The sequence below is a fragment of the Aythya fuligula genome, chromosome 5 (genome assembly GCF_009819795.1).
Source record: "Aythya fuligula isolate bAytFul2 chromosome 5, bAytFul2.pri, whole genome shotgun sequence".
NCBI classification, from domain to species: domain Eukaryota; kingdom Metazoa; phylum Chordata; class Aves; order Anseriformes; family Anatidae; genus Aythya; species Aythya fuligula.
The window spans coordinates 43842992-43868762 of NC_045563.1; the positions used below are offsets into that span (position 1 = coordinate 43842992).

Sequence of the window (25771 nt, forward strand, 5' to 3'; positions counted from 1 at the left end):
TTGTTGTCTACTACAAGACCTGGACATCTGATCTTGTTTTCCAGAAAGTTAACACCTACTACAGTGAAAGTTGCAGTAAGTACCAAGCAATAAGCCGTTACTACTGTTTTTCTCTCTTTTTTTTTTTTTTTTGACAGAAAACAACCCCACAATCTATGGATGATCAAGAAGAAAAAGAATCCATGAAAATAATAATTTGCTATACAACATATTGGATGAAGTAACATGCTGCAGTTCATTCTGTTTTTCTGAAGATCTTGCAATATGGCAAAATGAAAACCCAAATTTCTTACAGCTGAAAATATAAAATTTAATTATAGCAAAAGAATTTTCTCATCATATTTAATCAGGCACTTGAGTAAAAAAAATAAATTAATTAATTAACTTTTAGAAAAGTAGAAGATCTTCCTAGCAAATTAGTTCTAATAGAATCACGCTTTCTTCCCTGGCCCCCTAACCCTCACCAGGAAAAGAAGAAACAAGTGAGTTTAAACACTTCCATCTATACATGAAAATACAGTTACCAACCACTCAATAATTAACAGAACTGGAACACTTTGAGTGTAGCATAAACCTTAAGAACATAAGAACCATAAGAAACCATAAGGGCATCACAGCTTGGTAATTTTCATTAGGCTACTGCGCCCCAGAAGACACATGATTGATGCGTAAAGCTGTCTGAAAAAAACCTTAACTTTTAAAACATAGCAGAATAAAAAAACTGAGGAATACCAGCACCTTATGATCATGAACTACTTAGTCCTTGTTAAAAAAAAAGACAGACCTAGAAAGACCAAACAGTAAAATTTCCACTCTACTACTCCACTTTGAAAGGTATGCAGAAACCACACGTAACAGATACAATAATTAAGATACTTCTGCTACTGCTCTTAAATATATGAGAGTTACATAGCTTGCCCTTAATGCGTTCCTCTGCACAATGTGTATGGCCTACAGACTGAGGGACCTGTAACTGCAGGGTCAACCTTCACAGAGCCAGAAGACTACTTAAAATGCCTAGTCCAAAGCATCACATTAAAGCACATAGTACCGAGAAGCCTGGTATCTCTCCACTATCTATCATACCACCTTTATAATGATACTGCAAGATACATGCACATATGTATTAGCAAGGTAAAATTTCACCAGTAGTAGGTTTTTTTTTGTTTTTGTTTTTTTTTTATTTTTTTTATTTCCTCCACCAACTGCATTCTACAGGTGAGTTTGATACTGGTGCATGTTTAAACTGTAAATGTAAACAAAGCAAAACAGGCAATAAAAAGAAAGCTGAAAGACAAACACTTAATAGTTTGAAAGAACATCCGAAAATCTCCCTGAAAATTTTCAATTTTTATGCTTGTCTGGGGACAGGAATTTGAGGTGGAGCGGGTGGGATGACAGCAGGGATTATGGAAGAACAGAAGAACCAATAAACAGCATCAGTAAAATGCAAATTGTTTTGACTTGTAGGATAAATGATACCACACCAGGATTTATGAGTCAAAGATAATCCTAAAAGAGAGAAATTTCCATTTGGTGGACTATTTTGATTATTTTTTTCAGTAGAAGACAGGTAATTTACACCACATTATTCTCATCTTGAAGTTACTACAATGAAATCTACTGCTTTAGAACTAAAACCTTAAAACTGAAACTGGCAAAAAGCTGAATAACAAGATCTTGGGCTATTTAGGTTATCATTTGCCACTGACTTCCATTGCTTATGGTAATCCCAACATGGGAACTAATATTTTGTAAAGAAATGCCTAAGTATACAAAGATGCTACGTAAAATAGGACAAGATAATTTAAAAATAGTAAACAAACATTAACCTTGAAGAAAAAGAGACAAGTTAGTCTCAAAGCTTAAATAACCACTTTTAAATTTCACTTTAAAATGCAAACTGTGTATCAAGTTTTAATACTCACCTTTTCCCCCAACCAATCAATAACACCCTATTTGTACAAGGTTTTGCTAACATTGGGTCTGCAAACAGGGATTTAATAGGCTCAGAACACACGTCTGTACATAAAGTTGTTTGAAAATACTTATAAAAAAGGTCAGTTACAATAAGCCACTGGGATTCAAGCTGTAGTCTCGTAAAACCATTTGGGAAGAACTGCAAATAACAATGATGTGGCAATCTGCAACTCCGTTAAGCTTTATAGAGGGGACATATGTTACAGTGTGTGCTTTCTAGAAGAAATCCCCTGGAATATAATAAGTAGCTGAATTTTTTGTACCTTCCTCTGCTCTTGCACCTTCATGATCAGTCATTCTAGAAGAGGGTGACCTAGATTGATTAATGATTCCTGAAGGGATGTGGGGTATCTCATCATCGCCAAGATCTGCTATCATGTCGTGAAGTTTTGTCCTGTTGACTCCTGTAAATTAACGTCAGCAGCAAAAATTCATTTGATTGCTACCGCTTGACTTGACAGAAGTCTAAAAATCTATTAAACTAAGTAAACAAGAACAACTACTAATGGGACCTCATTCAAATAAACACAATGCTTTTTTTTTTTCCTCCTTTGTATATTAATAAAATTGATCTTTTTGAAATCAAGAGGAATAAATGCGTTAATCTAAAACTGCATGCAAACAGTTCGAATTCACCAAATCAAAGAATAACCGCTTTGTGTTCTGCAGATCTATTTTATCATTTCCTGTAGGAGAGAAAAAACCTCAATCTTACATCCCTCGTGAGAAGCCAAACATCAAAAGAACATAATTACTAAACAAAATACATAAATTAAACATTTGCTTATAGTATTACAGAACTTTAACTGTACTAAACAATTTAACATTGAAACACAGTGCAAATAAAAAATAAGCTCACAAATGAGGGAAAAAATACAGATAAATCATAATGGGGGTGCAACAAACAATTAACTTTCCCTGCTTTTGAATGGTGTTCAAGTTATATAAAATGTTTATTAAATACAAGGCTAAGCATGCTTCCACCACTATATGAAACTGCAGATGCATACCACATCTACTATATAAGCATGCTACAAGAAATAAAATATAATGAATTATGTACATTAAATTCATGATGTAGGTACTAGCTAGCAATAGTATGTTATAATTAAAAAAGCTTTTTAATTAAGTTCATTTCTGCTTTCAACTTAGAGCTTTCTTGTTAAAAAGAAGTGTATCACTGAAATTTCACATAATGGTTGAAGACTCTTTTTAAAGAAAACAAATCTGCAATGATATAAGACAACCTTATAAGACAACCATATTTTAATTAATAAGGAAGTCCTTACAGGTGTTGCTGGCAGTTATACTGCAAAACATTTTAAACAAAAATAAAGACAGCATACCTACACTGACCCCTCAAAAAAACTGCTATCAAGCATATTTTTCTTCTAAGCTCACTATAGTGTAAATATTGACTACATTTAAAAGGGTATATTAATACTTGAATAACTTTCTAATATATCAATTTTTGGTCACGTAAGCTTTAGGAAGCAATTTATTACACTCTGAGTTGATGAGCCTCTTAAAAAATATAAACCAAACAGAGCCTCCATTTTATAAAGTAGCAAAAGGTAACCACTACAACAAAAGATCACTTATCCAAAGCAGAACTGTATGTTGAAACACTCAAACTCTAAAACACTCCTTGAAATAGTACTTGATCATTTCAGTTGTTTAGATATCTCTTGGACAAAAATGCTTAAAATTTGTGTCATCAAAAATAAGCATCCATCAATAACTGAATACTTTGTAGATAATGCACAGAAGGATCACAGTGAAAAATACTTCTGCAAGTGGAATCACGGCAAAAACATTCCATGCATAGGCCAAGAAGGATGTTACATAACTATTCATATTAATAGTTATAAAACACACTCATTTTGCCAAACAAACTAGAACTCATACTTTTTTGTACTTTTGTTGTTTTTCTTACTTTGTTTCATGGAACATATAGTATTTCCATTAAGTCTATGAAAGCTGCTACCCAGAAGTTGTTTGAGAACAAAGATGGCTTCCAAAAGTTTCCCTTATGCAACAGAACATATTTCTTGAATGGGGAAGTTTCATTTCGCTCCCATATATTAGTGAGTCTAGAAACCTACCATCTCAGGTAATGAAATATTGGAAGTTTTCTTTCCTGGTTATAACGTTTACGTAGAATTATTTCAAATAAATCCAGAATTAAAGCAATATTATTCCCTTAAGAACAAGAGATGAATAAAGCAAGGATTAATACAAAGAGACCTGCTTGAGGAGATGGTGAAAGCTAATAAAATTTCTTGCAAAAATAATTACTAGCAGGAACACACAACATTCCTCTAAATGCATGAACAGAAAAGATTTCATTGCAGTTAGATATGAAAGCACAAGAAGCAGCTATCAGGAGGGTGGGGGGCACCAAGTATATGTCACAGTCATTGGTCTTACCGTATCACAGACATTGATGTCCTGAAAATAACATCTTTCATGATACAACTGAAATGACCTTCCATTTTTTGCTGGCGCACAGCTACACTGCATTTTAAATCTTGATTGTGTTACTGTCCTTTTGTGTACTTCAGCTTACAGAGTTTGATGATCTATTCTATCATATCATCTAATCACTTCTTGTAGACATCAGCAGACTGAGAAGAACTGTATTTGCCCTGAAGAGCACTGATCTAAAAAGATTGCTCTGACCAAGGAGGTGAAGGAAGTCCCTCCTCACCAGTATGAAGAATATCTCCTATGCATCAACACTTTTTTCCAATAGCCACTAAACTGACGTGGTTAAGATCTCATTTCAAACGTGTACAAGTTAATTGCAGTCAGCAGGTGAGATGTTTATAAAAGACATACTTAAATCTCTCAGCGTTCTTAAAGGTCTCAACTGTACAGACTGCAGAGCTTGCTTTTGTGTCTTTTCTATTCCAGTTGCTTGTCGGACAGCAAGCTTACAACTTGGTGATCATCAGCTGATACACTTGATATTATAGAGCAATCACTAAGTTGCATGATAAAAAAGTTATAACTGGTGCCCTGAACTGTCTACGTGGATATACTCTTGGCTCTCCAGAAGAAAACACACTTGTCTTTATGTTGATAAACCCAAACTATTCAGGGAAAAATGCCAAAAAATAACTTAGGAGATTTTATTCACATCCAAACTGAAGGCACCTTTGTAAGTGCTCTCACCCAGAACATAAGGGCATGAGAAGATAGCCTCAAAGCGTGCTCAGAGAGAACTAACTAGCAGTAGTCCTGTTCACTCTGCTAACCACTATCTTGAGCCAGCCAGTCATTTAGTATGTCATTACTTAGGGGATTGTCAACCTTGACTTAGGTGTTCTTCAGCAAGTTAAGTCACTTCTTGTCCTCAGGCATTCACTTCAGAACGGCCCTCAATCCATCACACAGTGAAGAGAGAAAGGAGCAGCTGCCATTCAAAACTGCTACTCTGTATTTCATGCTAAAAAACTTCAATGCTCATGACTGGGAGACCACCACTGAAGACTACAGATTTCTGCTTTCTATTAAGTGTGCCTGCATACGGTTGTTGAAGTGTTCTAGATGTTACAAAGATCTTTAAGGATTAGTATGTGCTGACTCCCCATAAGCACCTATGTTCCATGCACTAAATGGCTATGTTCTAGTCTTCAGGATGAAAGACAACAATCAGTAAACAAACCTGCTAAGAACAAATGCAGAACACCTAGAATCTCCTTCAGAGATCAAAAAAGGCAATCAAATATTCAGCACAAAAAAGCTGTGGTCTGACATGTCAAACAGATTAGTTCCAAGATGTTACAGTCTGAAGCTAACAGTGATCCTTCTGCATCAACCTGTGATGCAGTCAAGATGATTAAATCCAAATCATTCCATCAATACAGAACAATTAGGCTGAGGCACAAGAAGAGAGAACTGTCAAGGACCAGGAAAAGAAACAAATAAAACCAGTACAAGGACCTCCATTTGAAGTGATCTAAACATACCATTAAAGATTGGAAAACTATTTTTCTAACTGCTAAGAGCACACTAGTCTTATCTAATTGTATCAAATTGGACGTGCACCATTTCCACAATCACGTTGGGAATATTTGAGAAATGATATCTAAAAAGGAGTTAACACCTGATTTGCCTGCAAAAAAGTATTTTATCCAACTTGGGCAAAAAAAGTTTAATACCTTAAATTCAGCATAATAGTGTAAAAAGTAAGACTGTAAGAAAATGCTTTTAAAGAAATCAAACCTAATTATAATAGATGAATAATGAGTTAAGTCTAGAATATACTGTGTGTCTTTAAAAAAATTCCACAGCCTCAATAGCTAGATTTTGTTATTTTACTGATTATATTACAAAGGTAATGTAACTAAAGCTTTTTTTTTTTTTTTTTTAATTCCTTTCATACGAAAGTAGTAATTCCATGTAATACTTTGACTACTCTGACAGATAACAAAAACAAAAAAAGAAAAAGAGCAGGAATGAAGTTATGAAGACGTGTGTGTCAGCAGTAGATGACTTAAATTATGGTGTTCCACCCAGACAGAAGAAAGCATACGAATGCAAACTACAGAAGTATCAAAATAGATCAATCAGCTTCTGTTCCCTTATCAACCTCCACAAATAGAATGAAAGTTATCGTATACCTGGGCCAGGGCCACATAGATCCTGTCATGAATTAAGCAGTCTAAATGTATATTATGGGATAGTTACCAGATGCTGGTCCAGTAAAATCCATTAGAATGTCTGCCCTCAAAACACTGCAAGGCAACATGTCCCACCCTAAACACCTGCTTTTATTGTGTATGGAAGTTATTCTGTTCTATTACCTCAGTGATTTAAAGGCCAATTTTAAATTAGAAATTACTATAAGAATCCCACAAACCAACCTGTAAGACTACTAATATAAGCTCACAGATTCCCAAAATAAAATAAACTATAACAAAAAAAATAAATAAACTAAACCACAACCAAAACATTAAACAGTGATTTGTATCACCTCACAGCACTGTGACGCATAGTTGTCTCCTAATTATTTCCCTTATGCAAACATATCCAAGTTTCAAAATGACTTTAGATGAAGAAAATACTTAAGTTTTGACAGAGGAACACACATTGTCTAAAGACAATACAAGTCAAATAATAACCGATGACAACCATGTCATAATTCATGGTGCAAAATTTCGTGTGTTACTCTTTCTAGCAACTGCAGGAAAGCAGAATGAAAGAAACATGTTAACCTTTTCAGTTTTGCAATTGAACACTTCAAATGGAATAACTACTACTTAATCTAAGTGATTGTCTAACAACTTAATCAGCACTCTTGACCACTAAAACATCATTTTTTCTAGTGGGTGAGGATAATGCTCCTCTTCTAGAAGCTGTAAGAGTGCTACAAATTGGGAAAATAAAATGATTGTGAAAATTCTTAATTGCATAGCAGCCAAGAAAGTAACAAGTGCAGGAAAGAAACTTTTTATACAAGCCCAAATAATATCTACAAAACAAATAGGGAGACCTGGACATGGCTTTTTGTTCTATTTATACTCCTACAGCAACACTACTTGTCACTGTTTTAGAACTGCTCACCTTGCAGAAGCTAGAAAATGCTACCTGGTATGGTGGGTATGAAGAGGATAGAATCCAAAACATAGTTTTGAGAACTTTCACTATGAGATGATCCCAAAGAAACAAACATTTTAAGAGACATAAAAAAAATCCCCTAAATACTTTCCTGCCCATAAATCAAAACATTTGCTGCTATTATGCAGCCACTGCATGACATAGTCTAAAATGTGGAATTTACATTCCAACAGTCTAACAGGATAAGTTCATGAATAAAAATTCAAATAAAAGGTACATTTTAATATTAATAGGGTTCTAACCTTACAAAATATTTCATGTGAACTCGATTGTTCACTTGAATGCTTATTTACATGTTAAATGAGCATTATCATCCAGATTACTAACATATATTCTAAAAATCAAACCAAAGACTGAATAAAACTATCTTTATACTACAGCAAAAAAATATTTATGTGCACCCACCTGTATGCATGCATGAGAGTCATGCAAAACTGCTGAAAAACAACATGCACCAACTGAATTTTGTTAGAACTTAAAGTAATCTCAAATCTTAACAAATTAGAGAATTCTTTATGAAGTGTTATATTTTAATTACCACCTGATTTAGTTAGTACATATTCATGTAATTTTTATTTTTTTTTCTTCAAACACAGGCTTCATTTTTTCTTTTAACTAAATATAGCTAGAAACTGTAATAATATACTTCCAAAATAAGAAACCTGCTAGCAAGGGAGCCTATCTACGCTAATTTAATAACATTTTGCCCACTAATAACATTTTTGAGCTGATGGTAAAAGTTAAAAATGATTTTTAATATGTAGTTAATGTTGGAAGTCTAGTTTAACATAGTTCAAAAAGGACAGCCAGTCTGAAAACTCTTAAAGAGTAAAGAAGCATTAACTAAAACGTGTCAACTGCACAGAACAGTGAAGGACACCATAAAATAAAGATTATATAATAAACAAAGCTGCAAGAGAACTTAATCAAATTACAGGCTTTTTTTTTTTCTTCCATTCTCATCTTGCCTTAGATTGTGAAAGTAATTAGAAAACCATAAACAGCAATTATAGCTTGATTCAAGCTCATGATTAAAAAAAAAACACCACAACACCCAAAATAGTAGTACATTATTTCATTTTAAGAAGTGGAGAAAGCTTAGATTTTCTTTCAGAAATCTTTCTGGAGTAGAAACACCCCTAAAATGTAAATTGTTCACTACTTCTGTTCTCCCATTACAAAGCAGTTCTCTTTTACCTACTTAAGTTTCTGTGTTCTCAAGACATTTGTCCCATCTAGTAAATGGCTGGAGATACAGGTTTCAACATTCACATTGAGCAGTTAGAAAGTTAAAGTTGGTTGCCCCCGTTACAGAAAACAATGTTTAATGGAAATAAATAAACGAAACAGAACTCATGAAGAAAAAAAAAAAGTCTTCTATATAGATAAGCAAAAAAGCGTTGCATTACAAGATTCAGAATCTGCACTTACTCTTTACCCCTTTCTTCCCCTTTCGTTCCTTCTTGTACTGTTCCTTCAGTTTACTTATTAGTCCCTGGTCTACATCCCAAACCTCAGCAGTTGGGGACAGGTCATCTTTGTCTACATGCAGCATATTATTAAAAGAAAAAAAACAGCAATTGGCAATGCAAGCTGTTGGCGATTTACTATAATAGCTGTATAAGAGCATCAATAAAAGTTCGTAATAAATCTTTAAAGGTGCAGTCTCAGTTTAAAGTTTACAAAACACTAAATCTTGTTTCAGTTTTCCAAGGCACTGCTTAATATCAGTTATATTTTTGAAAATTGTATGTTAATTTGTTACTAAGGAGCAAACAAATTAAGCTTCATAAGTAACTTCATGTTACATACTTCAAAATACACAAAAATTAGTTGGTGCTCAGAAACAATTACTGCATCTCTACAAAGACAGTGTTAAGAAATTATTCAGCCAGTATTGAATAAGCAAATGAAAGTAATCATGCTGTATTACTCATGAAAATGCAAGCTGAGTAAGTCAGTGCCAATTTATGAAGACCACCATGCATCCTCTCGCACTCATTCTACATGCACAAGAAACCTTGATCCTACATTTAACAAGGGGAACAAGCCTATAAATACAGCACTTCACATGAAGATGGATAAAATTAATTCACAAATGTGAATAAATTGCATTTAAATAAAATAAATTTAAATAAATTGCATATAAAATGCATTATAATTACTAGAAAATACCACATTCCACAGTTATTTTAGAATATTTGTCTTTTTCCATTTGACAAAATAGTTGATATTCATTTATTAATTTACATTACTTATTACCCACAAAAAGTCAAGTCTCCACCTTTCTAAGTTATCTCAAACATTCCTGGAAACACTAAATGAGGAAAAGCATAAAGGTGTTTCTAAGATAGATGTAATATTTGCAGAAGGACTTTATCTAAAGAACAACCATGCATCAACCCAATTTGGCTTACACACTAGCCAAGCTTACACTCACAAAAGATATTAGACAAAATAATAAAACTAGGTTCCTCAGTTCCCAACTTCCAGTTATGCCTACAATATCAATGTCTCCATAAAACTGTAATTTTTGATATTATAGCTATTTGAATCATAGAAGTATGCAAGAGAAGCTGTATACAGGAAAGAAAAAAACAAGCATTAGGAAGCAAAACAAACTAACTGACCTTGGTTTTATAAAGTACAAATGTTTCAAGACAAAACATGACAAATAATGGGAAAATATTCTAGGATACTGATGCATCTACCAAAAGACCATCATTCAGATAGGGCAGATCAATGACAAAGAAATAGCCTTGATCAAAGAGGTAGAATACAGGACTGGCAAGAGGTGAGAAGGCAACAAGCTGAATACAACGTGGAAGTCTCTAGAACTGTGCACAAAGAACTGTGGAGAAGGAAATGGAATAATTACCTCTTATACCAAACCACAGCTACAACTACCAAACTGCAAACAGAAAGACCTCAATCTTTACGAGTACATGGTCAAAATACTGACAGAAAAATACTGCTTATTCAGGAAATATAAGAAGTACAGAAACATGCCAGAGGATGTCCCTAAAAAAGAGGAAGGAAATCAGAAAAGCATGCAAACAAAAAACAAACAAAAACACATGGGAAAAACAAAGAAAATTCAGTGGAAGAGGGAAAAAAAATCTACAGCAACATTAACAGAAGGAAAACAATTAGGCAGGTTGAAACACTGCAGAGAAGGATTTGAGAATTAAATTGAACCAGAAGCAAAACATATGTAACAAAGATGTAATGCTGTCACAAAATGCACAACATTCTGCTATGTTTTAAAAAGTGTGATGTATTAAACCAGGAATACAAATAATTCAGTGATGGTGCTGACAAAATTGAAGCAATATCCCTAGTCTGCACCACACTGAAAGTTTGGAAAATGTCTGAAGATCAAGAAAAAAAAAGTGAGTAATCAAAAAATTTAAAGGAACTGGGCTCATTCAGAGAGCAGGAAAAACTAATGTCTGCAGGCATTAATACTTCAAAACAATGTCATTGGCTACTGAAATGTAGGTCAGAAATAGAAAACTAGTTAAAATACTACCTCAGATTAATCAGCAAAGCTCTGAAATTAATTTCAAAGAAGATTCTAAGGAAAATATTAAAGTATTTCTCTCAGTAATGCCTGCATATTTCAGAACAAAGTAACATAACTAGACTCTTCCATAAATCTCCTCTAGTACTGAACTTCCTCAAATTGCCTGTGGTGGTTTTAATTCATACTAAATTGACACGAGGACTGTGCAGAAGATCCAGGATGACTACTAGTCAATACCATTTAATGGAGAAAAAATTGAAGAGGAAAAAGAAATCCTATTTTAAAAAATGACCCAGGAGACTCTGAATTCCAGTCACTCTGCCACCCAGAATTCTGGGCACAGGCGGTAATTCTCCGAGTCATGCTCCACCAGGGAACAGAATTTCTGTGTTGCATAGAGAAAAAAAAAATCAGTGAACAAGGTAAACAAAAATCACAAGTAGGATAAAAAGACTACATGATACATAACATTTGTAATACCTGACATACTATGCAACAACACATAACATCTCTTTTATTCGTGTTTGCTCAAGGGAACAGAACTTACATATGCAGCTTTTTCTTGATACTGTTTCACCACAAAGCATTTCTAAATTTTTAATCTGGAAACATACATTCATTTTTGAATGTACTGTATACATTAATATTTTAATATCACTTGAATTTTCTCATCTTTCAGTATTTTGAAGATGAACTGCTCCTAATAACATGTCACATTTTGTAAGATTTTATATCACAATACCTGAAAAAAACTTAAGACTCCAAGTATATTAAATGAGGTATTCATAAAAGAGAGTGTGCTCATAAGAAGCTGTATTATACGAAGAAAAAAACAACTTCCACACTCGGTGTCTGGCTGCTTTTCAGAAGTCTCTAATAGCACAAATATCAAATTTGTGATGAAAAATTTTAGCATACTTGGAGTTATTTGCAAGTAGTACTTGGATAATTAAGCTTTGAAAGTAACAATAAAGCAAGACTGGGCAATAGGTCTAGAGTCTAAACATCAGAAGTTTGATTTGCGTGTATTAAATGAATGCATAAAGAAAACATTGGTTCTTTACATTTTTATCAGAGAGCCCAAATCCTCACAAGAGTAAGAAATGATAGGGCGATGCCACTGACAGGGAAGAGTGAAACAGGAAGAAAAAAGCTGAGAATAGAAGTGAGCAACTATTCACATTCCGAAAGAGAAGAATGAATCGTAACTGAAATACTAAAATTGGTGGTTGGTACAATTGTTTAGAAAGGAATGACAAGTATTTATTTCAATGAAGTTCTAATAAATGAATAAATAAATCTATGGATTAGCCTTGAGATTTCAAATAATACCAGTTTCATAGAGTTCAAAATAATTGGACAGGCTGTAATAGGGATAGGTTCAGGCAACCTATCATTTTTAGAAGGCATTTAAGTGCGACAGCACTTGAAGTGTTTTGATAGATAATAAAAACATAGTCTTTAAGTGTTTCAAATTTGCACAGTGATCTTTAAAGAAGCGACAGAATCCCAAGACCTGATAGACTGTATCATTAAGCAGCTGTTAAAGGAAATAACAGCTGTATTAAAATCACTGACATGCAGTTACAAGCAAGTCTTCTGATTCACTTAAATAGTGAGTTAGTACAAACTATAAAACTTATGGATTTTTTTAATGGGGCAAAATGTAGAATATGTCCTTTTTAAGATGGAAGTAGGTTTATGTGCATTTCCTCCTTCCTTGCCTCAGACTTGAGGGGTTTGATAGCAACAGAATTATTGTGGTTAAACTAGTCAGAAAAAAGCTGTCACAAGTGCCCACGAACTCCTGAAATGCTCTGCCTTGCTTCCTGTGGGTTCACTTACACTATAATAAAAGACACTTCACAACTGCTCTCTGAAAAGCACTGTGGGTCAATTTGATTTTTAAATAGGTTTCTTTTATTTATTTAAAGTTTGGGACAGCAATTCAACTCCTTGAAAACAAGCTGGAAAATTTTTGTCTTGCAATGTCAGCATTTCAACTAAATTAGAACCCCAGCACTCTGGGTATCTGACTAAAAACGACAGAGATATAACAGGCTTGGAAAGCAGATACTTGGAACTGAAATGGACAAACTAGTATACTAAATTTCAGCAGTATGCTGTGACAAAATCAATAACTCTTTTCATGAATTAAGGCATCAAGTCATCTTTCCTTCTATATACAACAGCGGTGAGACTAATTCTAGAACCAGAACTTCCTGCAACATTCAATATTTAAAGGGAAGTTGCAAATTCAATCAGAACCTTTGCTTCACGGCCTACTCAGGAATCTGCCCTCTTGGCTAAATAAAAAGATGACTAAAAAACTACTCAAAAAACATAGCCTTAAAAGGGGAACAACACCAGCCAACTACAACACTTCTAAATCTAGGTAGTTATTACCAAAACGAAAGGTTAGTTTACCTGGCTTCATCTTCTAGCTAGAAATTAGAGCTTAAAAAAAAATAAATTAAAGGTGACTAACACTGATACTAATTTCCAAGACAGAACACTTACTAATCCTTGGTACCTGCATAATCCAGATTAGATGTGTCAGTATTTTGATTTCTGTATGTGTTTATATTTCACAAGTACAACAAATTCACTGTCTCAATAGCATAAAATGGTCAAATAGGAGAATCTAGTGGCACTTCTTGGCTTTACAGTTAGAGACTTAGAGCATGAAATGACAAAATTGTTTATGACAGATCAGAAACTGTCAATTCCCCATTGCAGGACAAATGTGAATGACTGTTCTTTACTAATTCTTTTTCCAACCCAAGTTTTCTCCCTCTTTCAGTTTCTTCTTTTGAAACGTGTAGGCTCTAAGAGTTCTGAAGAGTTTCTTCTGAAAGTTCTTAACTAATTTTGCTTTGTTTCACACTGAATCTGCTTAATTTTATTATGCACTCTAAATTAAAGTAAGTAAATAAAAAGTTGGGCTAGTATAAAAGGTTGTGGTTGGTTTTTGTTTGTTTTTGATTCTACTAATGGAAGTTACATTAGCAGTAACATCTAAAAAAGATCTCAGTCAAAAAATCTAAATACACCCATCTCCATTTTTGCAAGCACACCGAAGAAATTCATTTAACTTGAGAACAGAAACTTTAAAGCTCCCTATCAGAAAGAAACAAAAACTATCCAGATTTGAAAGCCAACTTAACTCAGTTATAGAAAAAAATATATATTCAGTACCCTAGTCCTCCCTATTCAAACGAGAAAATATATGTATTTGGGGGGAAATTTTCTGAAAATTAAACCAAAATGTTAAACATAACTAGAACTGAATTTCTGGCAACTGCAATAGTAAATAGATACGAAAATTTCAGCATCCAATATACTATTATATAATCACCAGTATCTGACCATCACAATCACCCACACATCCACACCACCTTAGCATAGACTGCAACACTAATATGATGTCACGAACAAGTTTTCCTTTATTTTGTACATTCTTTTGCTGGCATCTTACCCCACTCTGTTCCATCTCCTGAACTTCGGGCTTCTCCAGCTCCCTCACCATCTTCAGCTGTTACTAAAAAATCAAATTCTTTCAAAGCTTCTTCAGTATCAGGGTCATCTGTAAGGTCTGCAGCTAAACCTTCATTACCAATCTGAAAACAGATTAAAAAAACTTTGTGTTTGAACCATGAACCTTTTTCATACTCAAATATTTAACTTAGAAATTATATAGATTACTCTCACTGAAGACTTATTGCATAGGAAAACACTTTCCAACATAAAATGCAGAAAAAGATACTTAAATCTAATCAGAAGTAGAGCTGCTTACAATAAAAAAAACAAAAAACAAAACAAAACAAAACAACAAAAAAAAAAACAGCACAGCCTAGTGATCATTAGAAGGGAAAAGAGCACTGACACAAAGTTCAGCAACAAACAAGTACATCCATGACTTTGTTTTTGATTTAAAAGGTCTCAACCAGAAACTGTTGTTGATTTTCTTGCAATATTAACAGATTTCTAGAGAAGCTTTATAACTCCCTGCTAAGGCATCATTGAAACATTTTCTTTCATTCTGCAGGTAAAGAAAATTTCCATGTGAGGCTGTGTTTCTCTAAGACTTGGGCAATATACTTTTGCATAAGGACACAATATTTACAAAGGTAAACAATCTTTCAGTTATTACTTTTTAATAAAAAACAAGCTTTGTCAAGAGTCAAAGTATAACTGCACTGTCTTCATAAATGCTTTAGTGATTTACTTACTAGATTATATGTTTATCAGACTACCTACTGCCCTAGAAGAAAAAAGATTTAACCAGTATTTTGATTTATCTATTTACCAGAAGTATAAATGAATATTAAAAGTGTGTAAAACCCTTCCTGACAAGTCAAGTTAGGAGATTGAGACTTGCATCAAGCTGAGCTAACGTTTCTAGCTTTTTATGAAAATTCAACACAGCCAAAGGCACCATCATACTGTGGAATTCTCTGCTGAGCAAAACATAATAAAACTGTCAGTACAGTGGTCCTAAATCAACCTCTTTGCATAAAGAAACCCTGGTGACAGGGAGAATCTTCTAGCACAGCAATAAAAAAACATGACATACTTATAACTGTCTGGGGGAAAAAAGGAAAAAGATTTCCCTTTTTAAAAAGACATTTATGCATACAAAGCAGTATTTTAAAAAAGTATTTTACTTTATGTTTCTTATTTATCCGGTGCTTTTCTTTTCCTTCTGCAATATCTTCTATCATGTCACTCTCCTCTTCTTCATCGCTATCATCTGCATTTTCTAAGAAGTTAAATGTTTCCAGAACATCACCAGAATTCCTAGAAAAATAAAAACATGAACAGGGAGACATTTACTTGCTCGAGAGATTTTAGAACATTAGTCAGATTAAATTAAATTGCTACCTGACTTAATAGCTTCAGAATTTTAAAACAAGCACAACAATGAATTGTTGCATGGATAAGTTTATATCACTATCCAATTGTTCACTCTGCAACACTCATCGGTATCTTTCCTTAAAATAATAAATTCCAAAGTGGTATTGAAGATAAATTTATGTCGTATAACCCTATATATTTTCTACAAAAGACTTAGAATCAATTTTACTTAAGTTCAAAACCATTTGTAGTCAGGCTACACTCACAGGTTTCAGAGCCTTCAGAGTCTGAAATTCAATGTGAACTGACCAGTACATTAAAATGACCATGTAGAATAAACTGTAACTTCATGCATTTCTCACCTCTTCACTTACCTTTTGATTTCCTGTCCCTTTTGTTTTGATGAAGGAGATTCACCCCCATTGAGAATCTGTTCTAAGTTCTTTGTCTCTACTGAACCATTTGTTTCTGAATTGGAGAGGCCAAGCAAAGACCTGACCCGCTGGGAGCGTACATCCAATATCGTATCTGTATAACCTACTTCCTGCAGATACCTATACACATTAACAGGAAAAAGAGCAAAGCACATTTGAGGGAAAAGGAAATAAATCAGTATCAACTCTTTCTGTAAAATGTATTATAGTGGCATTTATTTTAAAATAAACTTCTTCTCCATCCATCTCACATGGAAAAGCTCAATCTATATTGCTTAAAGGTCAAGCCTATAAACTCTGTATGACAAAATCATCTGCCCACCTCAATTACCCAGTATCAAAGAGTAAGCATATACACAGCTCATAAGACTTCAGAAAACAGTTTGAATACACCAATATTCCAACAACACTACTTACTGTCTTAGTAATTGTCTGCCTTGCTTCCAGGTCAGTTGGCTATTTTGAGGTACTGCAGGAACCTCCGTATCTTTGGTTTCTTCTGAAAGATAGTGTCATATTTAGTGGTTAGGGTTTTGTTTGTTTGTTTGTTTTTGTTTTGTTTTGTTTTTTAATTCAGCTTTTTACGAGACACCAGTGAAACTAAAAGCAAATCTTAAACCTGCATAGGGTGGCATCTATTTTAAAGCATTTTTTTTAAATTAAAATACCTTTTTCCTCCTTAATTATTTGTTAAAGAATAAAGCAAATAATTTAACAGAATTAAATGAGTTCACAAATTCTAATCCTCTACTTGGAATAAAGGAACTGAAGAAGTATTTAACATGGACACAGAAGAAAGTCGGGCCCCAACTGACTGAAGCTAAGAAATGTTAATGAGAGAAGTGTATCTCTTCCACAAAGCTGAGAGGATTAGAAAGTGACTTGGAAAACACTAAAGCAAAATACAGTTAAAAGAGTAGAAGAATAAAAGACAAAAATGAAGTTACACATTAGCATTTGGAGAAAACATGTCAAGTTTAACACAAATTCCATGAGCCTATCAACAAAAAATTTAGAACCCACTGCACCTACTATGGCAGAGACTATAAAACATGGGACAAATTAAAGGCTTAAGAATTAATGTGACACTTCTGAAGCACACTACTAAAATACAGGCCAACAATGCCACTTTGCAGAAGACCTACATTTCAATAGAAGCCACATTCAATTCTGCTTATTAGTTAGTGCAATTATGAAAAATTCTCTATAAGCAATACTGTGAAGAGCAAAACTGTTATGATCAACTTCTTATCAGCGTCGTAAAATCACAAGCACTCCAGGGTGCAAAAAGGCAAGCTTATTTTTCCTCTTAGAACATTCTCCCTTCATTTAAGGGAAAAACATAGACTCAACATTTTCCAGGACAATACAGTATTTTTTTTTCCTCATACTTTAAAAACTATCATCCTATAACAGCATCAACACCAGAAGTATTTCTAGTATTTATTCTGCACTTATGCTTTCCTTCTAAATGGATGTCACACCGGTGTAAAACATTAAATCCTTCAACAAGAGATATCTAAGAAGAGAAGCAGCAGCTGATTAAGGAATTGTGCAACCATTTAAAACTTTGATTTTCAGAGCTGTTTCAGAAAAGAAAAGAAGAAAAAAGAAAAATTTCATTTTGATTTAGAGATAAAAATATTGACCCAACATAAAACCTTTCCAAGTATTTTCTCTATAATGTACTTGAATGGGGAAAAAATGAGTGAAAATTGCGATAAATAAAAAAAAAAAAATCTAGAACAATTTATGTAGAACAAATTATACTAAAGCAGGCTGTTGTCAGAAAAGTTACCTGATTCAAAAGTTGGCATTTTCAAGTCACCTTGGTTCAATTCTGTGCCATATTTTAATTTATGATATTTTGCCCTGGAAAAGCATGGAAATAATTAACAAATTGGCATACAATACTTTTATCAACTCAAAATATTTTACTATTCCCTTTTAAAACAACCATGTTAACATAACACCACTAATCAAAATAAAGCTGTTGTGATCATTACAGTAACATACAATTCTAGTCTTTCAAGATTGCAATTTTCAGATAACCTTTTCACAGTTAACTCATGATTACCAGACAATATATAGGTATTTAGTATGTTCTCCAATATATGTATTTTTAGTTTTTATTAACAACAAACAAACTAAACAACAAATACCGTACATTAACTGCCACAAGAACCTTCAGAAAACCAGTAGCTTCAATTATTTATCAGGGATAATTTCATCACTTGTCACAGTTAATCAATCATCCTATGATGAATGAATGTCACATTTGGGATCCCTGCCTATTTGCCACCTTCAATTTCCTTTTCAATTTTTCTCCTGCCCTGCCTTGGCACAACAGGTATTTTTCCCCCATGCTAACCTTCCTTATCACAGATTCTCTTACTGTTTTTCTCTTCTTCACTGACTTAAAGCTTTGCTTCCTATGCTGCTCAATCCACCTATGCAAGCATGCCTCACTGCTTCTTATCTCCTGATCTCTCAGCCCTTTGATCTTTGCTTTTACATTATTTTTTAAAAATCACTTGGTGATGCTTTTCCACACAGGAATGCGTGAGACTTCCAAATCACGTTCTACGTGCAGGGTGCCTACCACAAGTCTTCAAGTCCCTTTACCTCCAAGAATATTACATGCACAGTAATATGTCTGAACTCTTTGCTTCATAAATCCCCTAAAAAAAAAATCTTAAAATCTCAGGAAAAAAGATCTAGATGTGAAAAAACTCTGGTAGAAAGTTATCAGCCACATTAAAAAAAAAATGTTTCTATTCACGTATAGAGAAATACAGCTATCTTTATACTTCTAAATTTAGCATTTGACTCAAGTTTTCAAAGTAAGTGAACCACATCCAGTTCCCACCAATTTTAAAGACTACTCCCAAATATGAAGACACTAAAGCTTCCTGAGAAAAGATACACACTGAAATGTGCTAGACAAAACCAAGGATTCCCAACAAATTTTCTTTTTGAATGACTGAGCAACTGCTAGATTTTTTTTTTTTTTTCCAAATTCAAGTTCTTCTCAAATGCTGCCTGACATAATGGATAGTATAGGAGACTTCCTTCTAAATTACGTAAGTTTCTGACAGAACTGCAGGCAATTAGGAGCAGTCTCATTAACAAACTATCAGTAGATGGCACTATTGACCCTTGGTAGCAAGAAAATCCTGCATTTCCTAGCAATGACACTGCAACTGAAAAATTGTATGGTTCCTGAAGAGGCAGTACATGAGTGACCTGAATTTGACTGACTGCCAATTAAATACAAACGCAACTTTGAATTTATTAGTTAGAACACATTTCATCCATCCACTAGTAAGGCTGTCAACACTAGGTGCTCTCTCCAAACTGAGAGACTAAGCTTTGTTCCACATTGCAATAGGGTAATGTACCACCAGGCTTTTCAGATAATGTGTACAGACTATGATCTGTGTGTCCTAGAAAGTACTGTACATGAAAATAAGAAATTTTGAAGATCAATATAGCAGAACAAATGTCTACTCCCAACTCATACCTGAAGTCAACAAAGCACTGTAATTAAAAATCCAACCTAAATTTATTAAATTCAGAGCCATTGTCAATACTATTTATGAGGAGTTGGTCCATTTTGGAGCTTCAGTTTCAAAGCACAGCTAAAATTCTGCTCTGTTCGTTACAAAAGATAATGAGGTATTTGATCTAAAAATATACCAATGACTACCCACTACAAATAAGCCAAAATATTGCTGCACATAATGAGATCAATTAAGTCTTTCACAACAGATTTGATACTCAACTTCAGTTTTATAGTAAGAAAGTCCCCTCCATATTTTCCATACAAACAAGGCTAAATCATTACGTATCTTAAAAATCACTAAAAAGCTGCATTGTTGTTCATGAGTCAGTGACATTAATCCCCACCCCACACCACACAATAATTGAATTCTCCAAGAGGCATCTTTTGAGTATTGCCTTGCTATTCTTTTAAGGCTAGGTTTCCGTGAGTGAAGAAATTAAGAGAAGAATGCCTGTAAAGTGGATTTAACTGCTTGCTGCTATTTAGCTGTTGAATTCTACCACTCAATTGCAAGGAAACAAACCAACTCAAATCCAAACACCAGCAAGTCAAAATATAGGTAGTTTTTATCATCTCCTGAAGTCTTTTCAATTTAAGCACATTACTGAAGTTTAGAGCACAGTGGCTCAGAATATGAGCCACATAAAGTCTAGCTATAACCATAGAGCACTGTAAAGACATATAGACTAGCTAGAAACACACACATACAATCATCTAGGGCATGATTTTGTTACCAAAAAATAAAAGCCACAAAGAACTGACCCTAAATATTCAAGGAAGTTGAAATAACAAGCACCATTTAACGTCTCTAAAACATTACCACACCTGTTATATACTTAAAAATAAAAAACAGAAATATCAAACTATTTTGTGAATACTACTGCATTTTATTGAACTTTACATACTGATGTCCTGTTCCATGCCCTTTGTCTGAAAAACCATGATATTCATCATGATGTGAACGAGTATTTTTTTCCAGACTCCCTATAATCTGACATTCCACTGCCTAAAACTCTCTGACAGCATTGGGGAGTTAGCATTAGAAGAGGAGGAAAAAGGCTTGGAGGGAAAATCAGGTGCAATACCAATCTCCAGTGATCTCCAGATCAGAATTTTCCAATTTATTTATTTTATTTATTTATTTTTTAATCTTGGGGCTTGTCATTAGTTGGGGTCCACCATGCAGAACACCAATGGCAAGAAAATAAAATAACCCCTATCATCTTGAACTCCTCATTCAGTGCAACAACAAAGACTAACTGTATCATTCAAGAATGACAGTGTAACAAGTTAGTACTTGTTTGCTTTCCTTAGTCAATCCATCATATCTCGGCAATTAGATCTCCTCCAACTACTGAGCATGAGTAGCAAAAAGTTACAGACAGCTTCCTCATTGCCTCCCACACATTGACCAATCAACCCTGGAGTTACAGTTCCTGTTTTTAGCAAATCTTCATGACATGTCTTTCTGGTTGGGACTTAAGCAAGGATTTTCCTCTTGAAAAGTATGCAGCATTGGCTCGTACCCAGCAACCACAAGAGCTAAAGTGAACTGTACATTTCTGTTCTGCTTCTGTTGTACACATGATTATAAATTTCTCATTCATCAGATGAATTTTGGAATGTCATGGCAAGTCAAACTATAAAGTTAGTTGCATTTCAAGGGAAAACATCAATGGGATTCCACCAATACCATTTATTTTCATATTCCGCGTTCTGTTGTATGATGTTTTCACACACTGGCTGTAATTAACTGCCTTTGATTTATCTTATTAAGTAGATAATCCCCATGACCTTAAAATGGGCATTTGCAGAAAGTCTCCCTGTGCACCATTCAAAGAGGTTATCACTGCCCAAAAAACCAAACTGTTCTCCTTCAACTGTTCAATGTTCTTTTAATGGAAGAGTGCACTGCCCACCCAATACTGCACACTTCTCATCTGTCTCGAATCCAGAGTCACTTGCACATTACCTGTATGACTTCACAATATAGCTTTTAGTCTTAATACTGGTTGGAAAGCTTGAGTTCCATTCTACCCTGAGAATAGGGCCATATAAAGTAGCTCCTTGGCACCTTATTACCTCACCCATGAACTAAAACACACAATGTGGTGGTATGACTTGCCATATAAACCCACACCATTTTCTGAAGTACACCTCTGTATTGCATGTTTCATTAAAAAGCATGTAGCCATCCTTGCCAAAACACTAACTTTTAAAAAGAGCCCAACTATTCAGTTATTTCTACGCTATAGTTAGTTATTTATAGTACTAATTCACAATGTAGAATATATTAAGGCATACTCTCAGACAACTGACTTCAAATTTCGTAGTAAATACAGCTAGGCCTCACCTAGACATTTTTTAGTTTATACTGGCAAGAATATTCTCCACAAACCAAATACACAAAAGCTGACAATTTTGTTGCCTGACCCTTAAGAAGTTTACACCATTGGATTCTGGTACTTCTTAAGAACAAGATAAAATGAGATTTAAGAATCAAGTTCACTACTGAAAGTATAGGAACATGCATGACAAGATTGTCTGCTTAGTACAAAATGAAGAACTAATTTTGGCCAACTAAGCAGTTAGCCAACAGGAGAGTTTGTAGTTCTGAAGGACATTACCCTGGGTGGACTGAATGGAGTATTTAATTACATTAGTGCTACAGAAAACATACTGAAACTAGAAATTCTAGCATTTACCACATGATATATCAGTACTTTGATATTAAGTCAAAGTGATTTATTGATATTATCAGTACTAAATTCCAAAGGATTCTTTTCTGCCACAAAATATGGCTTTCATCATGCAACGCATACAAAACAGTTGTAAAGAACACAGAGACAGATATTTTTAATATTTTATAGTTCAATACCACTGGAGAATAGGTAAAGGCATAGTAATAAGGTGTAAGCATTTTAGGAAGAACTACTCTTACTTGGTTCGGTCTTACTTAGCATGCAATTGTTCTTTAACTCGGAAAAAGAGAATCGGTTCAATTTGAACTTGCTGGGATTAAGATACAAGAACAAACAACTTTAAAATGTGGGGAATTTCTTATAGCAGCGACTAAACTTCATCAGGAAAAAAAGAGAGACAAGAACGGTACTAGGCAATTCACTTTCAAGAGTATTTTTCAATAATTATCAAAAACCCTTAATGTAAAGGCAACCAACCATAAATACAGTGTACATAAAGTAACTATCCTTATTAGATGATTCTACAGTTTAAATAAAGTGAAGGAACCCCTCCTAGTCTGCAAAGTCTTCCAGGTCAGATAAAAACTTAAACGTGTGTACCTACCTTTCTTGTTTTAATGCATATTCTAACATTTTTATTCTTCTCACTAAATCTTTCTTCAGATTTTCTTGACCCTTTCTTTCCCCTTGTAAAAATGCTATCCGAGCCTGAAAATACAAAAAAAAAGAAAAAGGATAACTTATTTTATTTCATTTTGTTACCAAAACAAAACGAAGCAATCAAGTCTGGCTTGGAAGAATGGTCAAAAACATTTTTATTTTACTTTCAATGAGTCACTTTAGTTAGTCATTTCTATTTCATTAGTATCTCATTAGTATTTCTTCCCAAGAGATTCAATGTTGATTATTAATGCACAAGTATTGCTTTTTTACATTGAAATACAGTGTATTACATAGTATAGTAACTGCAGAAGAAGGCACAAACAAGAACCATTTGAAAACATTTTAATAAATGTACACATTTTTGTTGTTACTGCACTGTTAGCATCTTTTATTTTATACATTTTCTTCTGAATGCAAAGCCCTATTAAAATAGACATAGAACATACTTTTAAGCCTTTTATTTTTTAATGATAATATATAATATATATTAAACACTTCAAGAAATATAACAAATGGATATAAGAATTAAAATACAGAATTTGCAAATCAGTTCTACAGAAAGCAACTCTTCTACAAATTCAAATTCTAGTGGCTACTGAACACAGCTGAAAGTCAGAATATCATGACAGAATTGTTTTTACTATGTCATTCTATATGGAGCAGAATATATTTGAATATTTCTTGGTGTTTGTTTGTTTGTTTTTTCAAGCAAATTAACTTCCTGAAGTACAAAGAAACAATGAAGCTTCAACTTGTCTGCTAACCTAGCAGACAAGATTATACCCAGTAAAATAAACTAGCTATCTCGACCAGTGCAAAAAGTCTAGCAGAGAGCTTTAAACTAGCTGAAAAAAAAAATAAAAGGTAGTTTGTTGAGAGAAAAAAATAATCTCACTATAAAGTGAAAGAGCTTATGCTTTGCCTTTTTGGAATTCAAAACTCTAAGGAAGACCAGAAAATTTGCAATTTGAATACAAAACCAAAGAGTGAATGATATTACTAGACTGGCTATCCTTATGGGAAACCACATACTCATTTGTCCTTGTCATGACTTCCAACTGACTAAAATCATTGGGTAGCTAACTTGAAACGAGATTCAATAGTGTATTTGCTTGGAAGAAAAGAGACAACAAAAATAGAATTAAGAAGAGTAAAGAAGCAACAACATTGTGCTGCAGAGGTTAAGATCAATGACGCAATTTCATTATTATTTAAGACCTAAGAGATTTTTTTAAAGGGAGTGGCTGTACCTTTCACTGCTCTCAGTGGTTAGAGACTGTGACAGTCTAACCGAGATTACAGCATTCCTGCATTGCTCCTGTGATATCACAGTAGAAAGTTTCACACATCAGTGCAGTCCTGATTTTAGCCCCTATTGCCTTTTACTTAATGGTAAACCCAATTAAAATATGTTTCTTCACCTTGCACTAGCTTATAAGTTAACCAATTAAAATTTGAAAGCCTAGTGAGAACGATGCGGTTATGAGTGAGTTACAAGTTTTGTTGTGAGAACACCCTTGACTAAATACTGCCGCTTTGCAAGAAAAAGTAAAGCACCCGACAACACTGCAAGGTAATGGAGAATTAAAAATAAATGCAGACTTTATAATGACTCCTGCACAGATATTTTAAGAGAGAAGTTGGAGAAAGATCAAGAATCAGCTATTTTAAATAGCAGTCTCCCACTGGAAAGGCACGAAGGAGCTGAGCAAACCCAACAACTATACAAAATTATGTTATTTAGATTTTAAAAGCAGTGCAAAAACTGACTAATCCAACAGAAAGTTAATTGTACATAATTAGCATTTTCTTCAGAAGGCCATTTACAACCCCTAGTACCTGAGGCAGCAAATGGCCAAACAATTCCGCAAGCCCAACCTGTTATCCTAATTTCCATTAGTCAATGATAACAAAAGCTTGTAAGTAAACAATACCCTTATACATAAATACAGAAGTCCACAAAGTGGTTATAAAAGCAATTTTATAAGGCTAGTATGTTACTTGCATATATGCTCACCACCATACTTCAAACATTAGGAAATTACTGCATACACAGACTCTTGATGAAAAAAACAGGAATAAGTACTTCAATTATCATTTAACTACAGCCACAAATGCTTTTAAGCTCTTTAACTCTAATGTAGTATTCAACTCCTTCCAAAATTCAGGTCTTCTGTAAGTGATGGTCTTCAACCCTTCCCTCAGTCATCTGTCTTTGCCTAGCATCCTGAGCATCCTGTTGGAACTATTTGACAGATCTTAGCTTAGCTGCCAGCTGCAACTGTCGGACTTTACTTCATCCTCAGTTTGCAGACCACAGAGATGAAAATAAATTAACCACGACCACACACAGAGAGAGGCATAAGCCTCCAAAATGGTCACAGCCAAACTACTTCCTTCTTCTGGAAGCACTTCTGGA

The 25771-nt window shown here is 34.0% G+C and overlaps 1 protein-coding gene across 2 annotated transcripts in view; it reads right to left on the reverse strand.

Moving 5' to 3' along the window:
• STRN3 (striatin 3) overlaps positions 1-25771 on the reverse strand; it is a 60983-nt gene that overhangs the window by 17814 nt on the left and 17398 nt on the right. Inside the window, exons 2-9 of one of the 2 annotated variants that reach the window (XM_032189220.1) lie at positions 23294-23397; positions 18221-18294; positions 16840-16921; positions 16363-16542; positions 15799-15931; positions 14610-14751; positions 9037-9147; positions 2244-2384 (exon numbers count right to left, since the gene is read on the reverse strand). In XM_032189220.1, the coding sequence (XP_032045111.1) occupies positions 2244-2384; positions 9037-9147; positions 14610-14751; positions 15799-15931; positions 16363-16542; positions 16840-16921; positions 18221-18294; positions 23294-23397 (967 nt within the window). The remainder of the gene's footprint in view (positions 1-2243; positions 2385-9036; positions 9148-14609; positions 14752-15798; positions 15932-16362; positions 16543-16839; positions 16922-18220; positions 18295-23293; positions 23398-25771) is intronic. The other variant, XM_032189221.1, reaches the window with a different exon arrangement.